The sequence below is a fragment of the Barbus barbus genome, assembly GCF_936440315.1.
Source record: "Barbus barbus genome assembly, chromosome: 6".
In the NCBI taxonomy this organism is placed as follows: domain Eukaryota; kingdom Metazoa; phylum Chordata; class Actinopteri; order Cypriniformes; family Cyprinidae; genus Barbus; species Barbus barbus.
In genome coordinates this window covers 3605104-3626704 of record NC_136734.1, presented here as the reverse complement: position 1 = coordinate 3626704, position 21601 = coordinate 3605104, and the positions used below count along the sequence as shown (strand labels likewise).

Below are 21601 nucleotides of genomic sequence, written 5' to 3'. Positions count from 1 at the left end.
TAATTTTTGATTAGTAATATGCATTGCTAAGGACTTAATTTGGACAACTTTAAAGGCCATTTTCTCAGTATTTATATTTTTTTGCACCCTCAGATTCCAGATTTTCAAATAGTTGTACCTCGGCCAAATATTGTCAGATCCTAACAAATCATGCATCAATTGAAAGCGTATTTATTCACCTTTCAGATGCTGTATAAATCTAAATTTCACAAAATTGACCCTTATGACTGGTTTTGTGGTCCAGGGTCACAAATATTGATATTAAATGAAAAAGAAAACATAAATAAAAATAATAACAAAATTTTTTTTTAGTAACTGAAATAAATAAAAATTTGAAAAATTCAGTTAGTTGCCAAAATTTGAAATCTAAATAAAAATAAAAATGACAAAAGCACATAACAAAATGACTAAAATGTAAACTAAAATTGAAATGAAAACTGAAAATATAAAATATTAGTAAATAGTATGCACTGGTGGATTGTATTGGTTCGCATGGCTGTGTTGCTCTGTGACATTTCCGAAGTCTGAAGAAACATTCCTGGTGTTTTCTTTGCTTGAATCTCAATGGCTGTACATGTTCAAGCCCTCAGTCACTCTCTCTCTCATTCAGAATCTCTCACTGACCCTCACATCCATTACAGGCCTGATGAAAGACGGAAAGCACTGTAATCTATCTGACACATGCTCTCATTTCAACTCATCTTTCCTCGTTTTTTCTTTTAGTCTCATGTGTTTTCTCTTCTTCTAGTCATGTTCAAAGAGGACAGAATGTGAAATACCCAGCAAATGATAATATTCAGACTAGTAATGCTGCTCATTTTTCGTAATAACCTGCTGCTTGTGTGTGAGATGAGCGTGGGATCGCTCTGAAGACACAGGAAAGCTGGGGTGGGACAGATGCTGGAGCAAGGGGTGTGTCATGTGACAAGTAGGTCGCAGTGTGTCTGTCTGTTGCTGTTACTGATAGTGTTTAACTAAACTCTCTCTTACTCTGAGCAGAGGCAGACTGAGAGGAAGTGATGCGGGAAGCAGAAGACAGAGACCATGACTGAGTCTGCGCTCAGGTTTGGTTTGTTGAAGAGCTATTCTTTAGTGTCTGTTGCTGTATCTTCTGCTTGATGATGGAGCCTCAACGGCAGATCTACAAAAGACTGGACATCCCGGATTATGTGCATTATATCATCGCCTTCCTCATCCTCATCATCGGCACTTTAGGAGTCACAGGAAACGCTTTGGTCATGTTTGCCTTCTACAGGTATGAATGCTTAGTTGTTTGTTGAGTTGAAGAACCAATATCTTAGCTCATCTCAGAAAGTGTGGTCTTTTATTAGTTAGCACCTTATGATGCAGTTAATTAATTACCAAAAATATGAAATTATCCAATGCATAATAGATTAAGGAATGTGCATGAATTCTGTTAAACGTGATTGAACTTGGATTCATACACTTTCATGTATATTTGAGTAGTTGATGCTTAAAGTGTAAAAATATATGGTGTAAGATATAATGTACTGTAAAATTTTTCAGTTTTAATCACCTTTTGGTTTTACTTGTACATTCAGTAAGTGCATTATAATTATGAAATAATTAGCAAAATGCTGTTTAAAATGTGAGTAGATGTGTTTTATTTTTGTGTAGATAATTGATGTCACATTGCCAACTTTCAAAAAACATTTAATATCACTTGCACCTTGATATATGGATGTTCATTAAGTATTGATCTGATATGCATTGATAATATTTGTTAATGATATACTGTTTTCACATAATTATTATTTTAAATTTTGATTAAATTAATTATATATCAATATATATACATATATATATATATATACATTAATTACTATAATGTGAAATAAATAGCCTAAAAAATATTAATATATTTGATCATATAAAATAAATTTTAAAATAATCATATATTAAAAATAATATTTAATAAAATAATTTTATGAATATTATCCAGCATTATTTCCTTGTTACCTTATCTAGTTCTATTGTGTTGGAGTAGACAATCTTTCATTAGAAGTTTTAAATAGCCTTGTTTCATTTTTGTCCACTTCAAAGAGTTAAATCCATTTTAAAATGGTGCAATATCAGTATGCATTTTGTTTTTATCATAAAAAAATATTTCAAATGAAGTCTTAAAGTGATATAGTGGCAGGGAGTTTCACTGTCTGATTCTGACCAATCATCTCTCAGCCGTTGGGTAATCCTTGCAAGTCTCAAATATGTTATTGACATTAATTGTTTTAGTAAATTGGGGCAGTGCAGTAAAACTAGAGCAGGCAGTGAAACACTAGTAAAAAGCATTTATTTTATTTTGTACTACCCCCATTTGCTCAGATTAAAGTTACTCAGGCAAACACCCTGCAGGTCAGCCCTAATCCTCATTTTCCATAATTGTTTTTTCCTTTGTATTCAAAATAGACAATTTTTAGGGCAGGAAAATATTGTGAATGAGGTATAAATAACAAGGTTGGTTCATTACCATAAATGGGTGCAATTATTGAAATCATGGGCTTCTGTAGAGTGGAAGGAATTGAGTGCTATTCCAGGAATGCTGGGAATCCCTAGAACTGCAGTACACCGATGGAAAGAACTGCATATGATATGCTGGACAAATAACTCTCATTTGCATCCCATCTTCTTTTTATGCATTTACAATGAAAAAAAAGATTAGTAGGGATATAAGTGTTCTCTGTGTGTAATAAAATCTGTTTATAAAATTACATACTTGCATTCAAATGCAATTAAAAAGATAGTTATTGACGCTTATTTCTAATTCCAAAAACAGTTTTGGTTCACATTGACTCCCATTGTACTTTTTGTCCATGTAATAGAACCTAAACTGTTCTTCAAAATATCTTTTGTCTTTCACACAAAAACAAAAATTCATTGTTCATAAATTGTTCTTTCTGTTTTAACAGTGGAATAAATATAACTTGATCTTAACATTTTTTGTGCAGTAATAAAAAGTTGCGGAGCCTGCCAAATTATTTCATAGTGAACCTGGCGGTCAGTGATTTCCTCATGGCCATCACACAATCTCCAATGTTCTTCATCAACTGCCTGTTTAAGGAGTGGATGTTTGGGGAACTGGGTAACATTATCATTTTACTGAAATTTCTAAGATTTGGAAAAATGTAAAACAAACAAAACTCGTATAAAATGAATAATAAAAAAAAAACATACTAAGACTCTTATTATTATTCTATCAAAAATTCAACTCAAGTGAAAGTCCTGTCTTAAATGTATGTTAACTATATTGTCTATATATTTTCTTTGTGTGTTCAGGATGTAAAATATATGCATTCTGTGGTGCGCTGTTTGGCATCACCTCGATGATAAACCTGTTGGCCATCTCAATCGATCGATACATGGTCATCACCAAACCGCTGCAGACCATCCAGTGGAACTCCAAACGCAGAACCTATCTGGCCATCCTGGGCATCTGGATCTACTCGCTGGCCTGGAGTCTGGCACCTCTGATTGGCTGGAGTAAGATATCATTGTTCTTTTATTAAATTTAGATTTGAATATAATGAAGTAGGTGTCATTTTCAGGTTATAATAAAGAAAAGTTTTTGTGCACAGTAGGCTAATGAGATAATCCACCAGATAAGCACAAAAACTTGTTTCGCTATGCACATGATGATCCTTGACACGATCATGGACAGCAATGCAAAGTTGATTCTCTGCTAAACTGATCTAAAAATATATATTTTAAACACTATCATATTTATTGTTACTATTGTAAAAAAACAGACATTATTAGGGGATCTCTTTTAAAGCTTTCAGAATTACAAAAAAAAAAATCTGTATTTTTAAAATCAACATATTTTAATGACAGTATATTTATTAAACAAAAATATATTCTTTTATTTATCAAAATAATTAGAAGATTGTACAAGCTTTGCTGAAGTGATTATTTTTATGCAGATATTATGGAAAACACTTTAGCTAAAGTATTTTTATTGACACTGGTGATTGTGGAAGATTATTAATGCCAAGGAATAAAAATATAAAAAAAGCTAACTGTGACTTTTTGTCTTAAAATTATGTTTTTTTTCGCAATAGTGAGTGCTGATTTTTTTTCTGATATCTTGATTATTAATTGCTAGATGTACACTAATAAAAATCATCATTTACTCACCCTCAAGCTAAACCTGTATGAGTTTCTTTTTTTCTGTTGAATTTACAAGATACAAAACAGTTGCTTCGTCCCCATAGACTAGCAGGGCCAGCAACATTCTTCAGAATACCTTCTTTTGTGATCAAGAAAAAAAGAAACTCATACAAGTTTGGAACTTGAGTAAATAATGACAGCATTTTCATTTTTTGGTGAACTATCCCTTTAAGATGTGACTTTAGCTTGAAATGTCTGATGTGTCTTTTAATGCTCCTGCAGGTTCCTACATCCCTGAAGGTCTGATGACATCCTGCACGTGGGACTACGTCTCGCCGTCTCCCACCAATAAGAGTTACACCATGATGCTGTGCTGTTTCGTCTTCTTCATCCCTCTGGCCATTATCCTCTACTGTTACCTGTTCATGTTCCTCTCTGTACGAAAGGCCAGCAGGTCGGAGCTCCTTGAGGCATCTTGAAATTGAAGAGTGTTCACTGAAAAGCATTTATGACTGCATGAATGATATATGTGTGTGTGTGTGTGTGTGTGTTTAGAGATCTAGAGCAGCTGAGCTCTCAGAAGGCCAGTTTTGTGAAGCAGCAGTCCATGAAGAGTGAATGGAAACTGGCTAAAATAGCGGCTGTGGTCATAGTGGTGTATGTGCTGTGCTGGGCTCCCTACGCATGCATCACCCTCATCGCCTGGGCAGGGTGAGTGCTGAGCATCTACACATTTACACAAATTTCTGAGGACTTCATATTCATGTGGTCTTCATATAAATTTTGGAAGCATCACTAAATCTGTTGCTCATACATGGGATTATTCCTAACCCTTAGGATGTAGTTTGTGCTGCATGCATGAATGACTCTCTACCGTTTACCGTTTTTAAAAAAAAGAAATCAATGTTTTTATTCAGCAAGAATGTATTAAATTGATCGAACGTAACATTTGTAATTCTACAAAGGATTTCTGTTGCAAACAAATGCTGTTCTTTTAAACTTTCTGTTTATCAAAGAGTCAAAAGAAGAAAATGTATCTATCATAGTTTCCTCCAAAATATTAGCAGCAGGAGACCTATTACCACAACTTAAATAAATGCACGGTTGCAAATAATTAAACCTTTTAAGTTGCAAACATTATTTTGATTAGTTCTGTTGACATAATAATGTTGATCATTACATCATTGTAATAATGAGTGTAATTTAAACACAATTTTCCACTTAATTGTTTTTGTAATATTGAGGGTAATTTAAACAGAAATTTCTGAATTCATTGTTTTCTTTTTTATTTGAGTCAATATAGTCCATTAAACTGAAATTTCTGTGTTAATCGATTTTACTGAATTGATTTAAATCAAAGATCATAGATAAGATTAATGGATACAGTTAATAGATCAGATTAATTGGTGATGCAAACTGTTTTTGTTGAGCCAAAAAAATTGTTCTTAGGGTGTAGAATGGTTTCTGGAGGATCATGTGACTCTAAAGACTGGAGTAATGATGCTGAAAAGTCAGCTTTGATCACAGTAATAAATTACATTTCAAAATACAATCAAATAGAAAACATTTATTTTACACTGCAAAATATTACCGTTTTTACAAATACTGTAAATGCAGCCTCGTTGAGCAAAAGAGACTTCTTTCAACAACATTAAACATTCTCACGACCCTAAAATTTTAAACAGTAGTGTACATCAAATTCCGTGACTACATGCATTATACATAAATATCAGTATTATTGTCACATGCAACCATATGTGGTTGTAAAATTACGGCCTCGTCCTGATTTTACAGCCATGTGATGAGAGCCAAACAACAGCTTACTTGTGTAAGCGCTGTGTTCACTGTACTGCTCTGTTATCTGTCCTGTAGGCATGACATGGTCTTTCCTCTGAGATTAAAGAGATACATTTGATGAGAAGTAATTATGAAATACAGTATTTGTCCTAAATTTGAAAGTGTACTCTTCCTAACACATATTATTTGTTGTGTTTGCAATTTAAAATTGGGTAAAATCTGGATCATTTCAGTAATGGGGATACAATTTCTGTTTAACCATGTATTTTAAAGTACTGACTAGAGTTATTGTCTATAAAAAAGTTTCAAGAACATTTGCAGATGTTAATTTTATAACAGGACACATTGTCACACTATGTGGGGTAACTTGTCACAGTGGGAACTTACTGTTCAAAGACGCTGATTTTAAGAAAAGTTTTTTTTTTTAATGATTCACCATTATTGTTATTAGCGATCCCTTTTGAAATCAGAATTCTACAGGACACAAAAATATAAAATGTTGCATAAAATATTCCTAAAGGACATAAAAAAAAAAAAAAAAAAAGAAATAATGGAATTTTAGACTCCTAACCAGCTACTGAGATACAGACAGATATGAGAAAATTCCTCAATATATGATGCATTGAATCAGTATACTAGATGCTATAAATAGTTTGCTGTAATCTTTATATATCAGAAGTGTTACAGTAATTAATTTATTAATAGTTAATTAATTATTAATATTAATTAATTAATAGTTCTGTAATCTGCAAATCCCCTGATTACTGTTTATCTGGCACTTTTTGATGTACATTTGTCTGTGTATGTAAGTGTGTATGTGTGTGTGTTTGTGGATGTCTATAGTAGTTAAGCTCAGCACAGCTGTGAGAAGTAGGAAGTGATTATAAAACACTGTAATCTCTTTTTCTCTCTTCAGCACTGCACTTGAATTTTTTTAATGACCTACATGCATAAAGGAGTCATCGATATGATTTGATATGATTATTTAGGGTCTTAATGAAAAGTCTATAACATACATTGGTTAAAATTTCTCAATGGTAGTGTAAAAAACACTCTTTTTACCCTGTCAAAATCAACTCTGTTTTCAGTAAGCCTTTTTAGTCCTTGTCACTTTAAATGTTAATGAGATCTGCTGACCCCGCCCCTCTCTTCCATGGAGTGACGAGCAGACTAAACTTCAGCCACACTAGCACATTATTAGGAAAGGTGATTTGCAAAGATTCATAAAAACCCTTATACTCACTTCTTCTGTATATGAAGCTGGATCATGAATGATTCGAGCAAACATAAACGCATTTAGGCAGATCGGGATCAGTGCATTCCATTCAAAATGAAAGTAACGTTAATCCTCTGCGTCTTCAGCGGCTCAGATGTCTAGAGTAAATGATTACTGCTATATTCATTATTACACCCAACAACAAAACACCTCAATTGCTTAATCGGTGACATTATGTCTTCCCTTGCACCGGAGTCGACACAGCGGACAGCTCTCGGCTCATTCAGGGCGGGTCTAAGGTAAGACGGCCTTGTCAATCAACTATCGTTGGAGTGGCCTGTGCAGAACTACGTCATTCTGACAGGACTCTCAGAACATTCGAGAAAGGGGATTTTAAAACAGGAATTTAAAGAAATCACTGGGTGGATTTTTTATCATTATAGTGTGGATCTGTACACACACTTCCAACACACATTTATGTTCAAACAACATGTAAAGTGAATTGTGCATCCGATGACCCCATTAAAATTAACTATATTTTCCTGTGTTTCTCAGGCATGCAAACATCCTCACACCCTACTCTAAAACACTGCCAGCGGTCATCGCCAAATCATCTGCCATCTACAACCCTTTCATATATGCCATAGTTCACACCAAATACAGGTAAATAGATAACAAAACAAACAAAATACACAATCACGCACATTTCATGCAAAAATACATGTTTGTGTGTGGAAAAAATAAATACAAAGGGTTAGTAGAACATTAATGTCAAGCAGTGGCAGCAGTGCCCCATACTTTATCTAAAACTAATTTAAACAACTTATAATATAATATGCATTTAAACTGTTGCAAACATATTTAAACATTTAATGATTGGGAATTCTTGTATAATTATTATTGTGTAATATGTTGTCTTATAATCATTTGTCACACCACACGCATATATATACTGTATATATGCGTGTGTGTATATATCTATATACATTTTTTTCCACATCATGACATATATTCGTTTGTCTGCAGAGCCACATTGGCTGAGAAGGTCCCAGGTTTGTCCTGCCTGTCTCACGTTCAGAGGGGCTGTTTCACCTCCTCCGCCAATAGCGAGGCCTCAGTCCAGGACACCAGCGTCAGCAGACAGTCATCGGTCTCCAAGAACAAACTCCACACAACCACCGTCAACGACTCCAGTACTATGGTACAGTAGAAAGGTCCTGTAGGCTTGAGTTTCTATGACTGAGATGAGACTCCTAGGCCTAAACTTGAAATCACATGACCGGCTGAATACTACTCACTTTATTTCAGTAACACTGCTATTATCAAACACTTTAGGATGCTGAATAAGGTGCTGGTTTGTCCTCACTTTCATTATGGATCTATATTTTAGGGTGTGTGTTTATGTGTGTGTGTGTGTGTGAGATTGCAGGTAATGGGAGAAGTGAAGCTAGGCCTGATGGAGAAAAGGTCCAACTTAATTAAAGTGTCATTTAGAAACTCATCGAGACAACGGATCCTCAAATCCTCCTCGCTGCTAATAGAGAAGGTGAGGTTTAATCCAATGGCACTGAAAAATTTCTATTTCACTTAAAAATGGGCAGAAAATGTACTTGCCCTCAGGCTATCCGAGATGTAGATGAGTTTGTTTCTCCATCAGATTTGGAGAAATTTAACATTTCATCACTTGCTCACCAATGGATCCTCTGCAGTGGATGGGTGCCGTCAGAATGAGAGTCCAAACAGCTAATAAAAACATCACAATAATCCACACCACTCTAGTTCATCAGTTAATGTCTTGTGAAGTGAAAAGCTGCGTGTTTGTTAGAAGCAAATCCTTCATAAAGGCATTTTAACTTTAAATCATCTCTTCTATGAAAATATGAGTCCATAATCCATAATAACGCTTCCTCCAGTGAAAATGTCTAGCCCATGTTGTCCTCTCACATCAAAATCCACCAATATATTTTGTTTATAACTGTTTTTCGCATTTGATCTGTGCATATTTCATTCCTGATTCAGACGAGATGACTTTATCCCTAGACAAAGAAATATTATAGATAGAGGACTCATTTGAATTCTTTTGAATTTAAGAACATCTTAATGATAGATTTGTTTATGCCAACCATTGAGCTTTTTTCTTCACCAGACATTAATTGATGGACTGGTGTGGTGTGGATTACTTGTGGATTATTGTGATGTTTTTATCAGCTGTTTGGACTCTCATTTTGACGGCACCCATTCACTGCAGAGGATCCATTAATAAGCAAGAGATGTAATGCTACATTTCTCCAAATCTGTTCTTGGATGGCCTGAGGATGAGTACATTTTCAGCTAATTAAAATTTTTGGGTGAACTATACCTTTAAATAGACTTCCAAATGAATGCACATGAAGGGGTGTGTCCATATACAGTAATTCATCCAATTACCATATGTGTTTGTGTTATGTAGCCTCCAGTACAGATGAAAGAGTCGTTCAGTCTATGCGAGCAAGATCTCATCTCCGGTTCCCTCGCCATGGCAACAGCACCGACAGTCGTTTACACTAAGAAGAGTGGGAGTGCCGATATGACCTCTGACCTCTCATTTAACCCTAAGAACGACTCTGTGACCAACAGCTCCTCGGACGCTCCTACAATCATCATCAGTCCAGCTTCAGAGAGCAACATGAGAGAAGATACAGTAGGAGAAGAAAAGTCTGGATCTCACTGTCAGGACTCACAAACATAAACTGCCCTGCAGAGCTACTGGACACTAAAGAGAGATTTCTCACATGAACCAACCAGCACTGATCTGACACTGTTCAATAAACTCTGATTCTAACTAGATGTGCACTTCATGAAGGAAACATTTATTTTTTTTATTTTTTTGTGTATATGACGATCAGACCTTATCTGTTTTTATTGAAAAGTGACATTTTTTGTCAAAAGAAATTCTAAAAATAATATATTTGTGAATTCCTTTTGTCCCTGCACACATGAACCTCATGGATCAGAACAGTTTTTCACATATACTGACAAATACGTTATAAGTTAGTGATGTTGTGGTGTTTATTGATCAGTGTTGTGGGGGAAAATAAAATCTAAATAAAATCTATTTTTGTATTGCTGTCTAGTACACTAAAATGTTTAGATTTTAAATAGATCCCTTCCAATTTTACAGATATATTAATATTTAATACGTTTTTTTTTTGTTTTTTTTTACAAAAATTCTTTTAATGACCAAAAAGCACGCTTGTACATGTATTTATTTCATCAGCTTTTCTTTAGCTAAAACATGTTTTCATTTGCTTGAAAATTATTTCACCACCAAAGATTTTTCTATGTATTGATTAGCTTTGTTCAACTTTGTTTTTGTTTTTTTAATTTGATGCCAAAGTCCCTACATAACGATATATTGGTTTAGTCCAAGTCAGTGGGTATATATACAGCAAGTATGATGCAAGTCTTTGAACTCTCTTTCAGACTCTTTAAAAAATAATAATAATAATTGTTAATTGACAAAAATTTATATCATTAATTTATATCATATAAATATACTGTTGGCTAAATTTCCAAATATCCTAGAAGACACAGAGCTTCATTTTCATCCTTCATCCAGCAGAGGACGCTGCATCTCATGCAATCACAACCTGTGTAAATGATTCCCAGATTGTCTTTAATGCAGAATTGATTAACTTTAAGAAAATAATGTAACTATTGTCTCACCGTCAAGTTCCTTAATATCTGTAACACTAGCCTGTGCTTCAGTGAGACTTGACTGTATTTAGAGTGCATTGATTTCTAAACAGTCCCCTCATTTGTCTCTGTTGCTTTATGAGTGCATTAGCCCAGAGCATAAAATAAACTCTAATCACTCTCACTGCTTTTTCTAGAGGAGAGTTTGAACTAGAGTACATTATTGATCCCCATTCTTTGTACAGATGCTAATAATAGCTTCTTTATGCATTGGCATGGTCTGTGTTTACACTACATCCTATTTAGCCCCCATTAACATCGATGTGCATGCTTTTAGACTGTCTGTGTGAGGTTTTCAACCATTGTCTAACATGTCAGACTGTTTAAACAGTCTGTAGTCTCTGTAAAAGCTGTCGTCCTGTGGATGGAGGGGAAGGCCAGACAGGGCCTGTGTGATTTAGGTACTATGCTGTGCAGTAATGACTGTTATCTCTCTGTGAATGTGAGGATTGCTGGGTTTCATCAATAATCATTACTTTTCTGACTGATTCAGTATGGTAGTAATACTTTTCCTCAAACTTGTAAAGCGCATCTGGCCACTTTCCCTGAAACCTGCACCACCAAGTATTATTTAATAAGACTGAAACAATCTAACTACATTAAGTCATTTTATGTTAACTTCAGAATAAAAGTAAGAAACTATCGAAATAAAAGATATAATCAATTATCCCCTAGTAGTAAAGCACAATTATCCTCCCACCCAAAAAAAGAAGAAAAAAACACACACTGATGACCCCCAGCAACCTCGCCCCACCCACCCAAGAAGAAGAAAAAGCAAAAACCACATTCTGCACTTGTGCCAAATGAGAAAATTTAACAATTGAATCAAACTTAAATATCAATCAATAGTCATCCATTGGGAGAAAATAAAATAAAATCATTATTTTCAATTAACAGTTAAGCAGGGGATATATGTTTCCATATGTTCAAGAAAAGAGCCGGCACAGAGTTTTTTTTTATTTTTATTATTGCATCAGTGCAATATAGCTTGTAAATGAACTATAAATTAGCCAATTGGTTTAATATAAATTGTTTAATAATAAATTGGTTTATTTGATTTTATTATTTGACTTTATTTTTTAAACTTTGCCAGGACAATATATTTATGATTGGTATAAATGTAATTATTTATATTATATATATATATATATATATATATATATATATATATATATATATATATATATATATATATATATATAAAATGTAATTTAATTATGCATTAATTTTTATTTTTATACATATTTGCCTGGACACTATATTTAGGCTATACGTGGTATAAATAATGCATTGGATTGTTTTAAAGTTATTTTTTATTTTATTTATTTTGCATCAGTACAATGTGATGTAATATTTTTATTTTTATTTTATTACAGAACTTTATTGCATGGACAGTATATAAGCTGCTTAATAGTAGTACAAAGTATAAGTCTTGCACTGTAGCGTCCATATAAAAAAAATAAAATAAAAAAGGTTTATGGGGGTTGCGGGAAGGTCTTTGGAGTGTTTTGCTTTTCTGCAGGTCCAGCCCATGTTTGTTGACGTCACTAGCGGAGGAACCATGAGCCTCTCAGCGCCGCCGCAGCTGCACAGACGCGACGCGACGCGACTCATCTTCACACCTGCACGCACAGGTAAGCGCGAGCTCATCACATGCCACAAGACTGGAGCAACTTTAGAACTTTAAAACGGTTTTTGAATGGATTTCAGTTAAATACTTTTTGTTGTGTGGGAAACCTGGGCAAGTTGTCACTACAGCACTTGCTCTTTATTGACACCGATTTGAGAAGAATACGTTTGTTTAAAACGTGAAACACTATTTTAAGTAAAAATGAGCAATTTTCTAAAATGCAAAATGTAAAGAGTAAGACAATTTTGAAATATAATTAAAAAATAAATAAAAATATAGGCCACCATTGTTTTGTTTCTAAAGAACAGATTATATAAATGTGACAACTTGCCCCAACCCGATTCTTTTGTTTTAGGAACACCGTTAAACTCTTTGGCTTGTATCTTCTTTCATTATATTTATCTGCCTTCTAGTGATGCATGCCAGTTTGTGTGTGTGTGTTTACTTTAATCAACAGCTATAGAAAACTATGATGACATTGGTTATTTAGTTATAATAATTCATCAGGGTTTTGAGTGAGTTTTTATGAAACCACACTGATATTCACTGATGAAATTAATGAATGCATGCAGTTTTTATTTAATTTATTTAGATTTGAATAACAAAGTTTAGCAGAGTTCATCTTTGTGTTGACGTGGCATGCCTACAAGTTGCCTAATAATATCCATAACAAATGGGGTAAATGTTGAGTGTGAAATAGTGAGAATAAACTGAAATCAACAGCGATCAACGATTAGCATTTGGTAGTGTTCTTCAGGAGCTGTAATGTCTCATGATGTCTCGGGGGGCCCCATATGGATGGGGGGATGTCATATGTTATTCAGGCTGGGGTCGATGTCTGTCTTCACCTCCCTGGATGAGCAAATTAGACAGGCAGCAGATGAATGAGAAAAATTGTTTAAACCACTAAATTACCATGTATAAAAAGGGCATATATTAGTGATTTAGTGATACGTTAGTGACATGAAATTAGATGTTTTGCATAATATTTTCTGTACAATGCTTAGTTTCTTACAAATTTTTTTTCTTCCCCAAAAGTCAAAAATATGATTCAATATGACAAAATAAATCTGACTACATTAAAACTTTTATTTGACTTTATTTTATTTTATCATTTGTAGAAACCAAAAATATATGTTTTTCTATTATTTATGGCAGTGAGTTCAACTACACACACATGTATATGTGTGTGTGTGTGTGTGTGTGCGCGCGCGCGTGTGTGTGTGTGTATATATATATAAAAAAAAATATTTTCACAACTTTTTCAGGAAATTATATTTACAAATTTATATAAACCATAAATTCAATATTTTTTTCATTTATTTAGCTTTTTTTAAATTATTATTTTATCTTTTTGGATAAACAGTTTCTAGCTTCTTTGCAATGTCTGTTTGGCTTTTTAAAATGTGCCAGTTTAGTGTATACTTACATTTTTTGAATGAAATTGCATGCATATATCTTTGTGGTCACTGACTCATTCACATACAAGCACAGCAAGCAGATGCTCAGATGCACAGACACGGTTTCATTATTTATTTTTAGCATGCAGAACATTGGTCCTTGTGAAGATCTGCTCACTGTTCCAGGAACTAGCACCTTTTGGGGCTTTAGTTATTGCTTTAGTAGTGTTTCAAAAAGTCAAGCATTACTCTTGCTCTTATTTACAGATTTGAACAAACTCCAAACCCAACTCCAAGTATTTAACTTCAGTGTTTAACCTGTCCTACAGTGTTTGTGCTCCAGACATGAATGATAGCTAACATCTTTTCTATGCAATTAGAGTTGAAGTTTTGAAAGTGTTGTCAGCAGGTATCAGACAACTGAATTAGTTACTCCTCTGGTGTAATTGCAGATCGGGATTTAATTAGATTAGTGTGAAGTCATATACAGCCAGGCAGTTTCTGTGTGTTCATGTGCATGATATTTTTATTCAGAAATGTCTCTCACACACACTCTAATGGTGATTTATATGTGGTTAATGCAGTTAAATCTCTTTGTAATGCTAATGAATCAGATCATCTACGACCAGCAGCCAGAAGAAACACAACACAAAGCAGCAATCTGTATTCCTTGTGTCTCCCACTGGAGTCACTGGATCTATAACGCATGTTGTTGGAGAAAACTGTAAACCAGAGAGGCACTTTCCGACAGCTATTATGAACACACGCACACACACACACACACACACACACACACAGACACACACACGCACGCAGACAGCATGTATTGTTCTGGCTTTGGTCTCAGCTGTTCTCACTCAAGCCTAAAGCTACTTACTGCCGCCACTCAGCGTGCCTCTGAACGCTCTATTGTGTGTGTTCGCATATATCATTTATCATATGCCACTAATCTGATTTCCTTATTGTGTACTGCTGCACTTCTGTGGCAAGAGAGATGAGTGTGTGTGTGTGTGGAGATAGGGATGAACACATGGAGTGTAATGAGTTTTAAACTCTTGATATTATATCTGGGTCAGATACTGGACAAACCCCTCACTCAGCACACACACACACACACACACACACACACACACATACGGTCAGTGATCCCCAGGCCCGCCTGAGGACTGACCTTATGGCTTCTCATTGTATTCAGACTTTGTTGCTGAAAATGTTCTTCCATTCTTTCCTGTACATTGAAGTACAATATGTATGTGGTGTGTATGTATGTGTGTGTCTGGATATATTATTAATAATCACCTGTCTATTGTCTATTGTAGTTTATCAAAACTTTGAAATATATAAAGATATATAGAGAGAGATCCATCCATCCATCTATCATTTGATTGTTCTTTGGTTTGTTCTATGGTTCACTTTATTAATTTCTGCATCCATCCATCCATCCATCCATCCGTCCGTCATCCGTCATCTTCCTATCTTTCCAACCATCATTCTATCCATCAGTCTGTCCGTTCATCCATCTGTCTGTTTTTCTATCATCTTTGAATCTCGGTCCGTCCATCCATCCATCCATCCATCCATCCATCCATCCATCCATCCATCTTTCAATCTTCCGTCTATCCATCCATCCGTCCATCCGTCCAACTGCCTGTCCATCCATACATCCATCCGTCCATCCATACATCTGTCCGTCCATCCATCCGTCCAACTGCCTGTCCATCCGTCCATCCATCCATCCGTCCAACCGTCTGTCCAATCTTCCATCCATTCATTCGCCCATCCGGCAGCCCATCCATCCATCTTTCAATCTTCCGTCCATCCGTCCGTCTGTCCATCCATCCATCCGTCCATCTGTCTGTCCAATCTTCCATCCATTCATTCGCCCATCCGGCAGTCCATCCATCCATCTTTCAATCTTCCGTCCATCCATCCATCCGTCCATTTGTCTGTCCATCCGTCCATCTGTCTGTCCATCCGTCCATCTGTCTGTCCATCCGTCCATCTGTCTGTCCATCCATCCATCCATCCATCCGTCCATCTGTCTGTCCATCCATCCATCCATCCATCCGTCCATCTGTCTGTCCATCCATCCATCCATCCATCCGTCCGTCTGTCCATCCATCCATCCGTCCATCTGTCCCATCCATCCATCTGTCTGTCCATCCATCCATCCATCCGTCCATCTGTCCATCCATCTGTCTGTCCAATCTTCCATCCATTTAGGGCTGACACTAATGACTATTTTTATTTAAATTAATCAACAAATTTATCGATTAATTGATTAATCTAAATGATTAATTTAAAAAAATGTAATTAAGAATATTTTATTAAACCAAATGAAATCCAAATTTCGATTATTAAAATTTAATGGAACCATTAAAATGTAATCCAGAAAATAAAAGAAAACAGAATTTGGTATAGATAAAACTGTAAAACTCAATTAATTAATTAGATTTTTTGATTAATACAATTTAATTTAAATATAGAAAGTATAAATATAGAGTATAGAAAAATGAAAATGGAAAAAAATGAATTTGGAAAATAAAACGGATTTCATAGGGCCCTATAATTATAATACATTTTTTTGTGGTAATTTTGTCATTGTCCGTTCATCTATCCATTATCCTTCTGCCAGTCTATCATTTATCCATCTGTTCATCCATCCATCCATTTTTCTACCTGTCTATTATCCATCAACCCGTCCATCCATCTATCAATGATATTTGTGCCAAATGGGAAATTTTAATGCAACACAGTAGCTGTGCACAATCAACACAGCACAATACAACATAATAGAAACATTACTATGATTTTCCATCATTTGGGTTTGTTTAATGAGAGCAACATTTGTTTTTCTTACTGATAGCAGATGAAGAGCATTCTGGATAATGCGTGATGACAGCATGGCTCACATGTGAATCTCATCTGTATTCCAATGTTTAGAGTAGTCTTACTATTTTCCCATGACGAATTATTGGACAATATGAGCAATAGACAGAGATACTGGCAGGCTAAAGCATTCCCTCTTGAAATGTGCCGATGACGGGACACCCATCTGACCCGTGGAACATTCCAGCGTCTAATCTCAGGACCTTTGTTTTGGGTTCTGGTGGCTTTATGATGGTTCCTCCTTAATATTTGGCAGCACGTCTAGAGTCTGTTCCCAAAATATCAGCGGGTAAGCCTAGCACCCCCATCCCAACCCCCAAAATACACACACACACACCCTCTGATAGATGGGTATAAATGGACAATCTGCTGTCTGTGTGGATCATTTGGTGTCAGACCTTTCGACCTGCATTGCAGAGGAGTTTGTGTTTCTTTTTGTCAAGGTTGTTGCTTTCTGAAGGTAAATATATCTGAATAACATATGAAGACATATTACTTTGCTTTATCTTTGTTAAATGCATGTTAATTTACGCATAATGTATTATTTGACTGTTTGTTGTGTTACATTACTGTTCAGAAGCTTGTTTGAATGCTTTTAGCAAGGATGCAATAAATTGATCAAAAGTGATAGCAAAGACATTATGATGTTAAAAAAGATTTTTATTTTAGATAAGTGCTGTTTTTTTAAACTTTCTATTCATGAAAGAATGCTGAAAAATGATTATGGTTTCCACTAAAATATTAAGCAGCGTTATGAAAATCAGCATACTAGGATGATTTCTGAAGGATCATGTGACACTGAAGACTGGAGTAATGATGCTGAAAATTCAGCTTTGCATCACAGAAATAAATTACATTTTAAATGATATTCAAATAGTAAATCATTTTTTAAAATTGTAATTATATTTCCTAGTATTAATGTTTTTTTTCTGTATCTTTGACCAAATAAATGCAGCCTTGGTGAGCATTAAAATATTACAAATCTTACCAATGCCAAACTTTTGAACTGAAGTGTATGTAAAACCAGCTTTTTTTTTTTTATTGACACTAAGCATGTTTTTTTAAATATCTTTTATACTGCCTTCTGCTACTAAGCTTCATTAGCAGTGTTTCACAAGGCAAGCATCTCTATTTCTATTGCTCAGAAACTTCGAACAGGTTTCTGCGAGTAAAAACCACCCTAAACACTTTAACAACAGCATAGAGATGCCTTGGCAACCTCCTAGCATTGAGTTTTCCACTCACATTTTTTTTTTGAAAAAGTAAAAATCTAGTTCTAAATCCCAAGCTTTTTCAACGGTGTATGACTGAACACTTCTGCATCACTCTCTCTTTTTCTTTCTCTCTGTCTGTCTTTCCAGGGCCTTCTGTGAGGAGTTTCTGAGTGTTTGGCAGCTTCTGCGGGTGTGTTTAATATCAGAGCGCTATGAGTGGTAAATACAGTGTGGTGTTACAGGGTCCGGCCCCATGGGGCTTCAGACTGCAGGGGGGGAAAGACTTCAACATGCCTCTCTCCATTTCACGGGTGAGTACAAACACACACTCATTCAAACATGATACACCCCTTCTGACCCCCGGACACCATCTGTACCCTTTAATGATCCCTCGCCCCCCCTCTTTATTCTCTTTTTGTCTGTTATTCTGTTGCTTTTGACCTCATTATGTATAGGAGAGAGAGGTGTAAGCTGTGTTTTGAAACTGTACACAGTGTTTATAATGTCGTCATATTTTTAGAAAATACATTTACAGCTGCCTGTGATTGAGAGATACACAGGAGAAAATATTTTTTTGCATGTCAAATGTCACATCAAATCAAACCCATGTATTAATAGTATACACTATTAAAAGTTTGGGGTCTATAAAATGTTTAATGTTTAGGAAGTCTCTTCTGCTCACCAAGGCTGGATTTATTTGATTAAAAATGTAGTAAAACTGTAATATTGTGAAAGATGATTACAATATAAAGTATTTAAGAAATATCTAAAATATTTAATATTTTAATACATGTTATACGATCCTTGAGAAATCATTCTCATATGCTAATTTGTAGCTCAACATTTATTGTTATTATCGATGTCAAAAACAGTTCATATTTTTGTGGAAACTGTGATACATTTTTCAGGACTCTTTTGATTTGAATAAAAACTTCTTCTTATAATCTAACTTCATAAATGTCCCTACTGTCATTTTTGATCAATTACATCTTCCTCTCTGAATAAAAATATAAATTAAATATAAATCTGGCAGACCCCAAACTTTTGAACACACATATTGGTGAATTGCCACTGTATAAAGCCTTTACAATTATTTGATTAAAAATGAATTATTAATAATAAAAATGTTTTTTTTTTCTAATGTCACTTGATGGCAGATATTCTAAAATATAATTAAGACTCTTAGTTTTACCTCCATCTCATTTCATCTCGACTGCAGGACAAACCTAAGACACAAGTGGCACAGCTTACCTCGCCTCTCTCTTTATCTGTTAAGTGATCTATATAACCTTTCCTTTCCACCTGTTCATACTTTTTATTTCCTAATGAGTCTTCCACCCTCTATCTACAGTATCTCACACACACACACTCGCTCAGATGCACTTATGTCACACACCCGTTTGGGCTTCCAATGCATGACAGCTATTCCCACAATGCCATCTGGCAGAGGAGTGATGTAAATGACCTTCTGATTGATTTTCCTTGCCTCTCTCTATTTCCTTCCCTCCCCCTTTCCAGATTCTTCCTTCTTTTCTTCTGCCCTCCCCTCTTCATCTCAGTGTTTTTAAGTCTTTATTTATTTTATTATTTATTTTTAATCATGCTGTTGCGTTTTACAAGCTATTTTTACAGTGTTATTTAATAATAACTTTTATTATTTATATTATTTTCAAATAAAATTAATAAAATAAAATAAAATATTTTATTAATAATTTAATTTAATTTTAAAACAATTATTTAAAAATAACAAAAAAACAATACAATTTAATTAAAATAAAATAAAAAATATTTTATGATGTGCATTCAGGTATGAAAATATATGCATTGGACAATTTTGTATTTATTTTTTCAGTCAGACAGTGATTCTTCACATTAGAGTTTGTGATGTTGTGGTTGGTCTGGTTTGTGATTTAGGGCGCTTTATATGGGAAGCCAGTGAAAATATTTGATCAATAGAGCAAGAGCTCTTTCGGATCCCGCTACAGACGTTACACACACTCCATAAAAGATGTTATTTCAACTTCAGATCCTCAGTAAAGACTGGGAGCGCAGCCGTCAGCTGGCTGGACACATCATAAATCTATGATTTATAGTCTTGTATTGTTGGGAAGTCAGTATTAGTGATGCTAGTTACTGCATTTGTCTGTAATAGGACAGTAGCTCTAATGTAAAACTAATGTAGTCTTTCCAGTGTTTCTAGCGACATTTTTCCAACAATTAGTGTGATAAGTATACTATTAAAAAGTTTAATTAAATAAATAAAATTCTATATATTTATTTAATTATATAATCAAATTATTTATTTAATTAATCTATTTAATTAATAATTTTATTTATTTAGTTATTATTTATTAAATTAAATTTTAATTTAATTAAAATTTTATTTTATTGGTTGTATTTCATGGAAAGCTTGGTGCAGTGACCAATCATAATCAGGTATTTTACACTATTTTTTGGCGTCAGTGATTCCACGAAGAATCTTTACGAAGCTTTACATTCCTCAAAAGGTTCTTTAAAGTGGAAAAAAAAAGTTATTTAGATTTTTAAAATGTTCTTCACATTAAGAAATCACTCTTTTAAGAACGCTTCACTGAAAGGTTCTTTGGGGAACCAAAAATGGTTCTCCTGTGGCATCACTGTGGCATCCCCTTTCACAAACGTTATTTTTGTAAGTGTGTGTAGCCATGTGTTTTAGCCTGACTGAAGTTAACTACTTAAAACAGACCTGCTGCCTCAAGTTTTGTCTTGCATTTCTCATGACATCATCTCCAGAGGAGTGCGTATGTGTGGGTGATAAACGTTTCGTCGCTGATAAGATAAAACGAGAATGTTCCAGTTCATGTGATGGTAAAGTTAGCTGCTTTCTCAGAGGTCCTCTGCAGGTTTCATCCATGAGGATTAAGCTGCAGTTTTTCTGGCAGGAACTTGTAGGTTGCAGATGCAGTTTGTGCTGATTTCAGACAGGACGGGCGCTGTGACAGGTTTAGACTGTAAATAAACCTTTGGGGGGAGTGTGTCGGGTTTGGACATGGACGGGTCTGAGGTTGTGGGAGTGTGATTTTATTTTATTTTGTTCTGTGTGAAAAGCTGAGGGAAGTTTGGGTTGGTTTGGACCTTCGCTGTACCTCAGCCAGCTTTACAGAGATTTAATATTCTGAGTTCTGGTTTATGGTGGGATTTAATACAGGGATCTGGTCTAAACTAGGCTTTATGAGACTGTGGTTTGGAGCTGCTGCTTCATTCTGGTTAGTGTCAGTACACAGGATCACAGCTGGGTGTGTGTTCTGTTTCTCTCTTTCTGTACTTGCTGGTATCTGATACCAACATGGAGGTCCCACTACAGATGTTTTCTCTCTGTAGGTTTGAAGGAAATGTGATATGCCTGCATAAAACCTGCAACAACAAGCCTAGGAGGATGGTGTGGGTGGTTGCTAGGATGTTACTGTGTGGTTGCTAAGGTGTTCAAAATGTTGTTGTTTTTAACAGTATACAGGTTCTAGAATGTTGTGGGTGGTTGTTAAGGTGTTACTGTGTGGTTGCTAAGGTGTTTAGAATGTTGTTTAATGGTATACAGTTTCTAGAATGTTATGGGTGG

At 34.9% G+C, this 21601-nt stretch overlaps 2 protein-coding genes across 2 annotated transcripts in view; both read left to right on the top strand.

Moving 5' to 3' along the window:
• The first annotated feature begins 988 nt into the window (after nt 1-988).
• On the top strand, nt 989-10208 carry LOC306870655 (melanopsin-A-like). The gene is made up of 9 exons (XM_079418049.1): nt 989-1255; nt 2967-3100; nt 3295-3498; nt 4408-4579; nt 4681-4836; nt 7694-7801; nt 8165-8339; nt 8568-8684; nt 9588-10208. The coding sequence occupies exons 1-9, from the start codon at nt 1119-1121 to the stop codon at nt 9864-9866; spliced, it is 1482 nt and encodes a 493-aa protein (XP_079274175.1). The 5' UTR covers nt 989-1118; the 3' UTR covers nt 9867-10208.
• Nucleotides 10209-12464: 2256 nt separating this feature from the next.
• LOC306870806 (PDZ and LIM domain protein 5-like) overlaps nt 12465-21601 on the top strand; it is a 45796-nt gene continuing 36659 nt past the window's right edge. The window contains exons 1-2 of the mRNA XM_079418233.1: nt 12465-12507; nt 18154-18317. Coding sequence (XP_079274359.1) covers nt 18219-18317 — 99 coding nt within the window. The 5' untranslated portion in view covers nt 12465-12507; nt 18154-18218. The remainder of the gene's footprint in view (nt 12508-18153; nt 18318-21601) is intronic.

What these genes read in the sequence shown, in the direction of transcription:
- LOC306870655 (XM_079418049.1), top strand. Translation starts at nt 1,119, where the DNA reads ATGATGGAGCCTCAACGGCAGATCTACAAAAGACTGGACATCCCGGAT. An exon ending in GGCACCTCTGATTGGCTGGA is followed by an intron (nt 3,499 to 4,407) that starts GTAAGATATCAT and finishes ATGCTCCTGCAG; the next exon opens with GTTCCTACATCCCTGAAGGT. An exon ending in ATAGTTCACACCAAATACAG is followed by an intron (nt 7,802 to 8,164) that starts GTAAATAGATAA and finishes GTTTGTCTGCAG; the next exon opens with AGCCACATTGGCTGAGAAGG.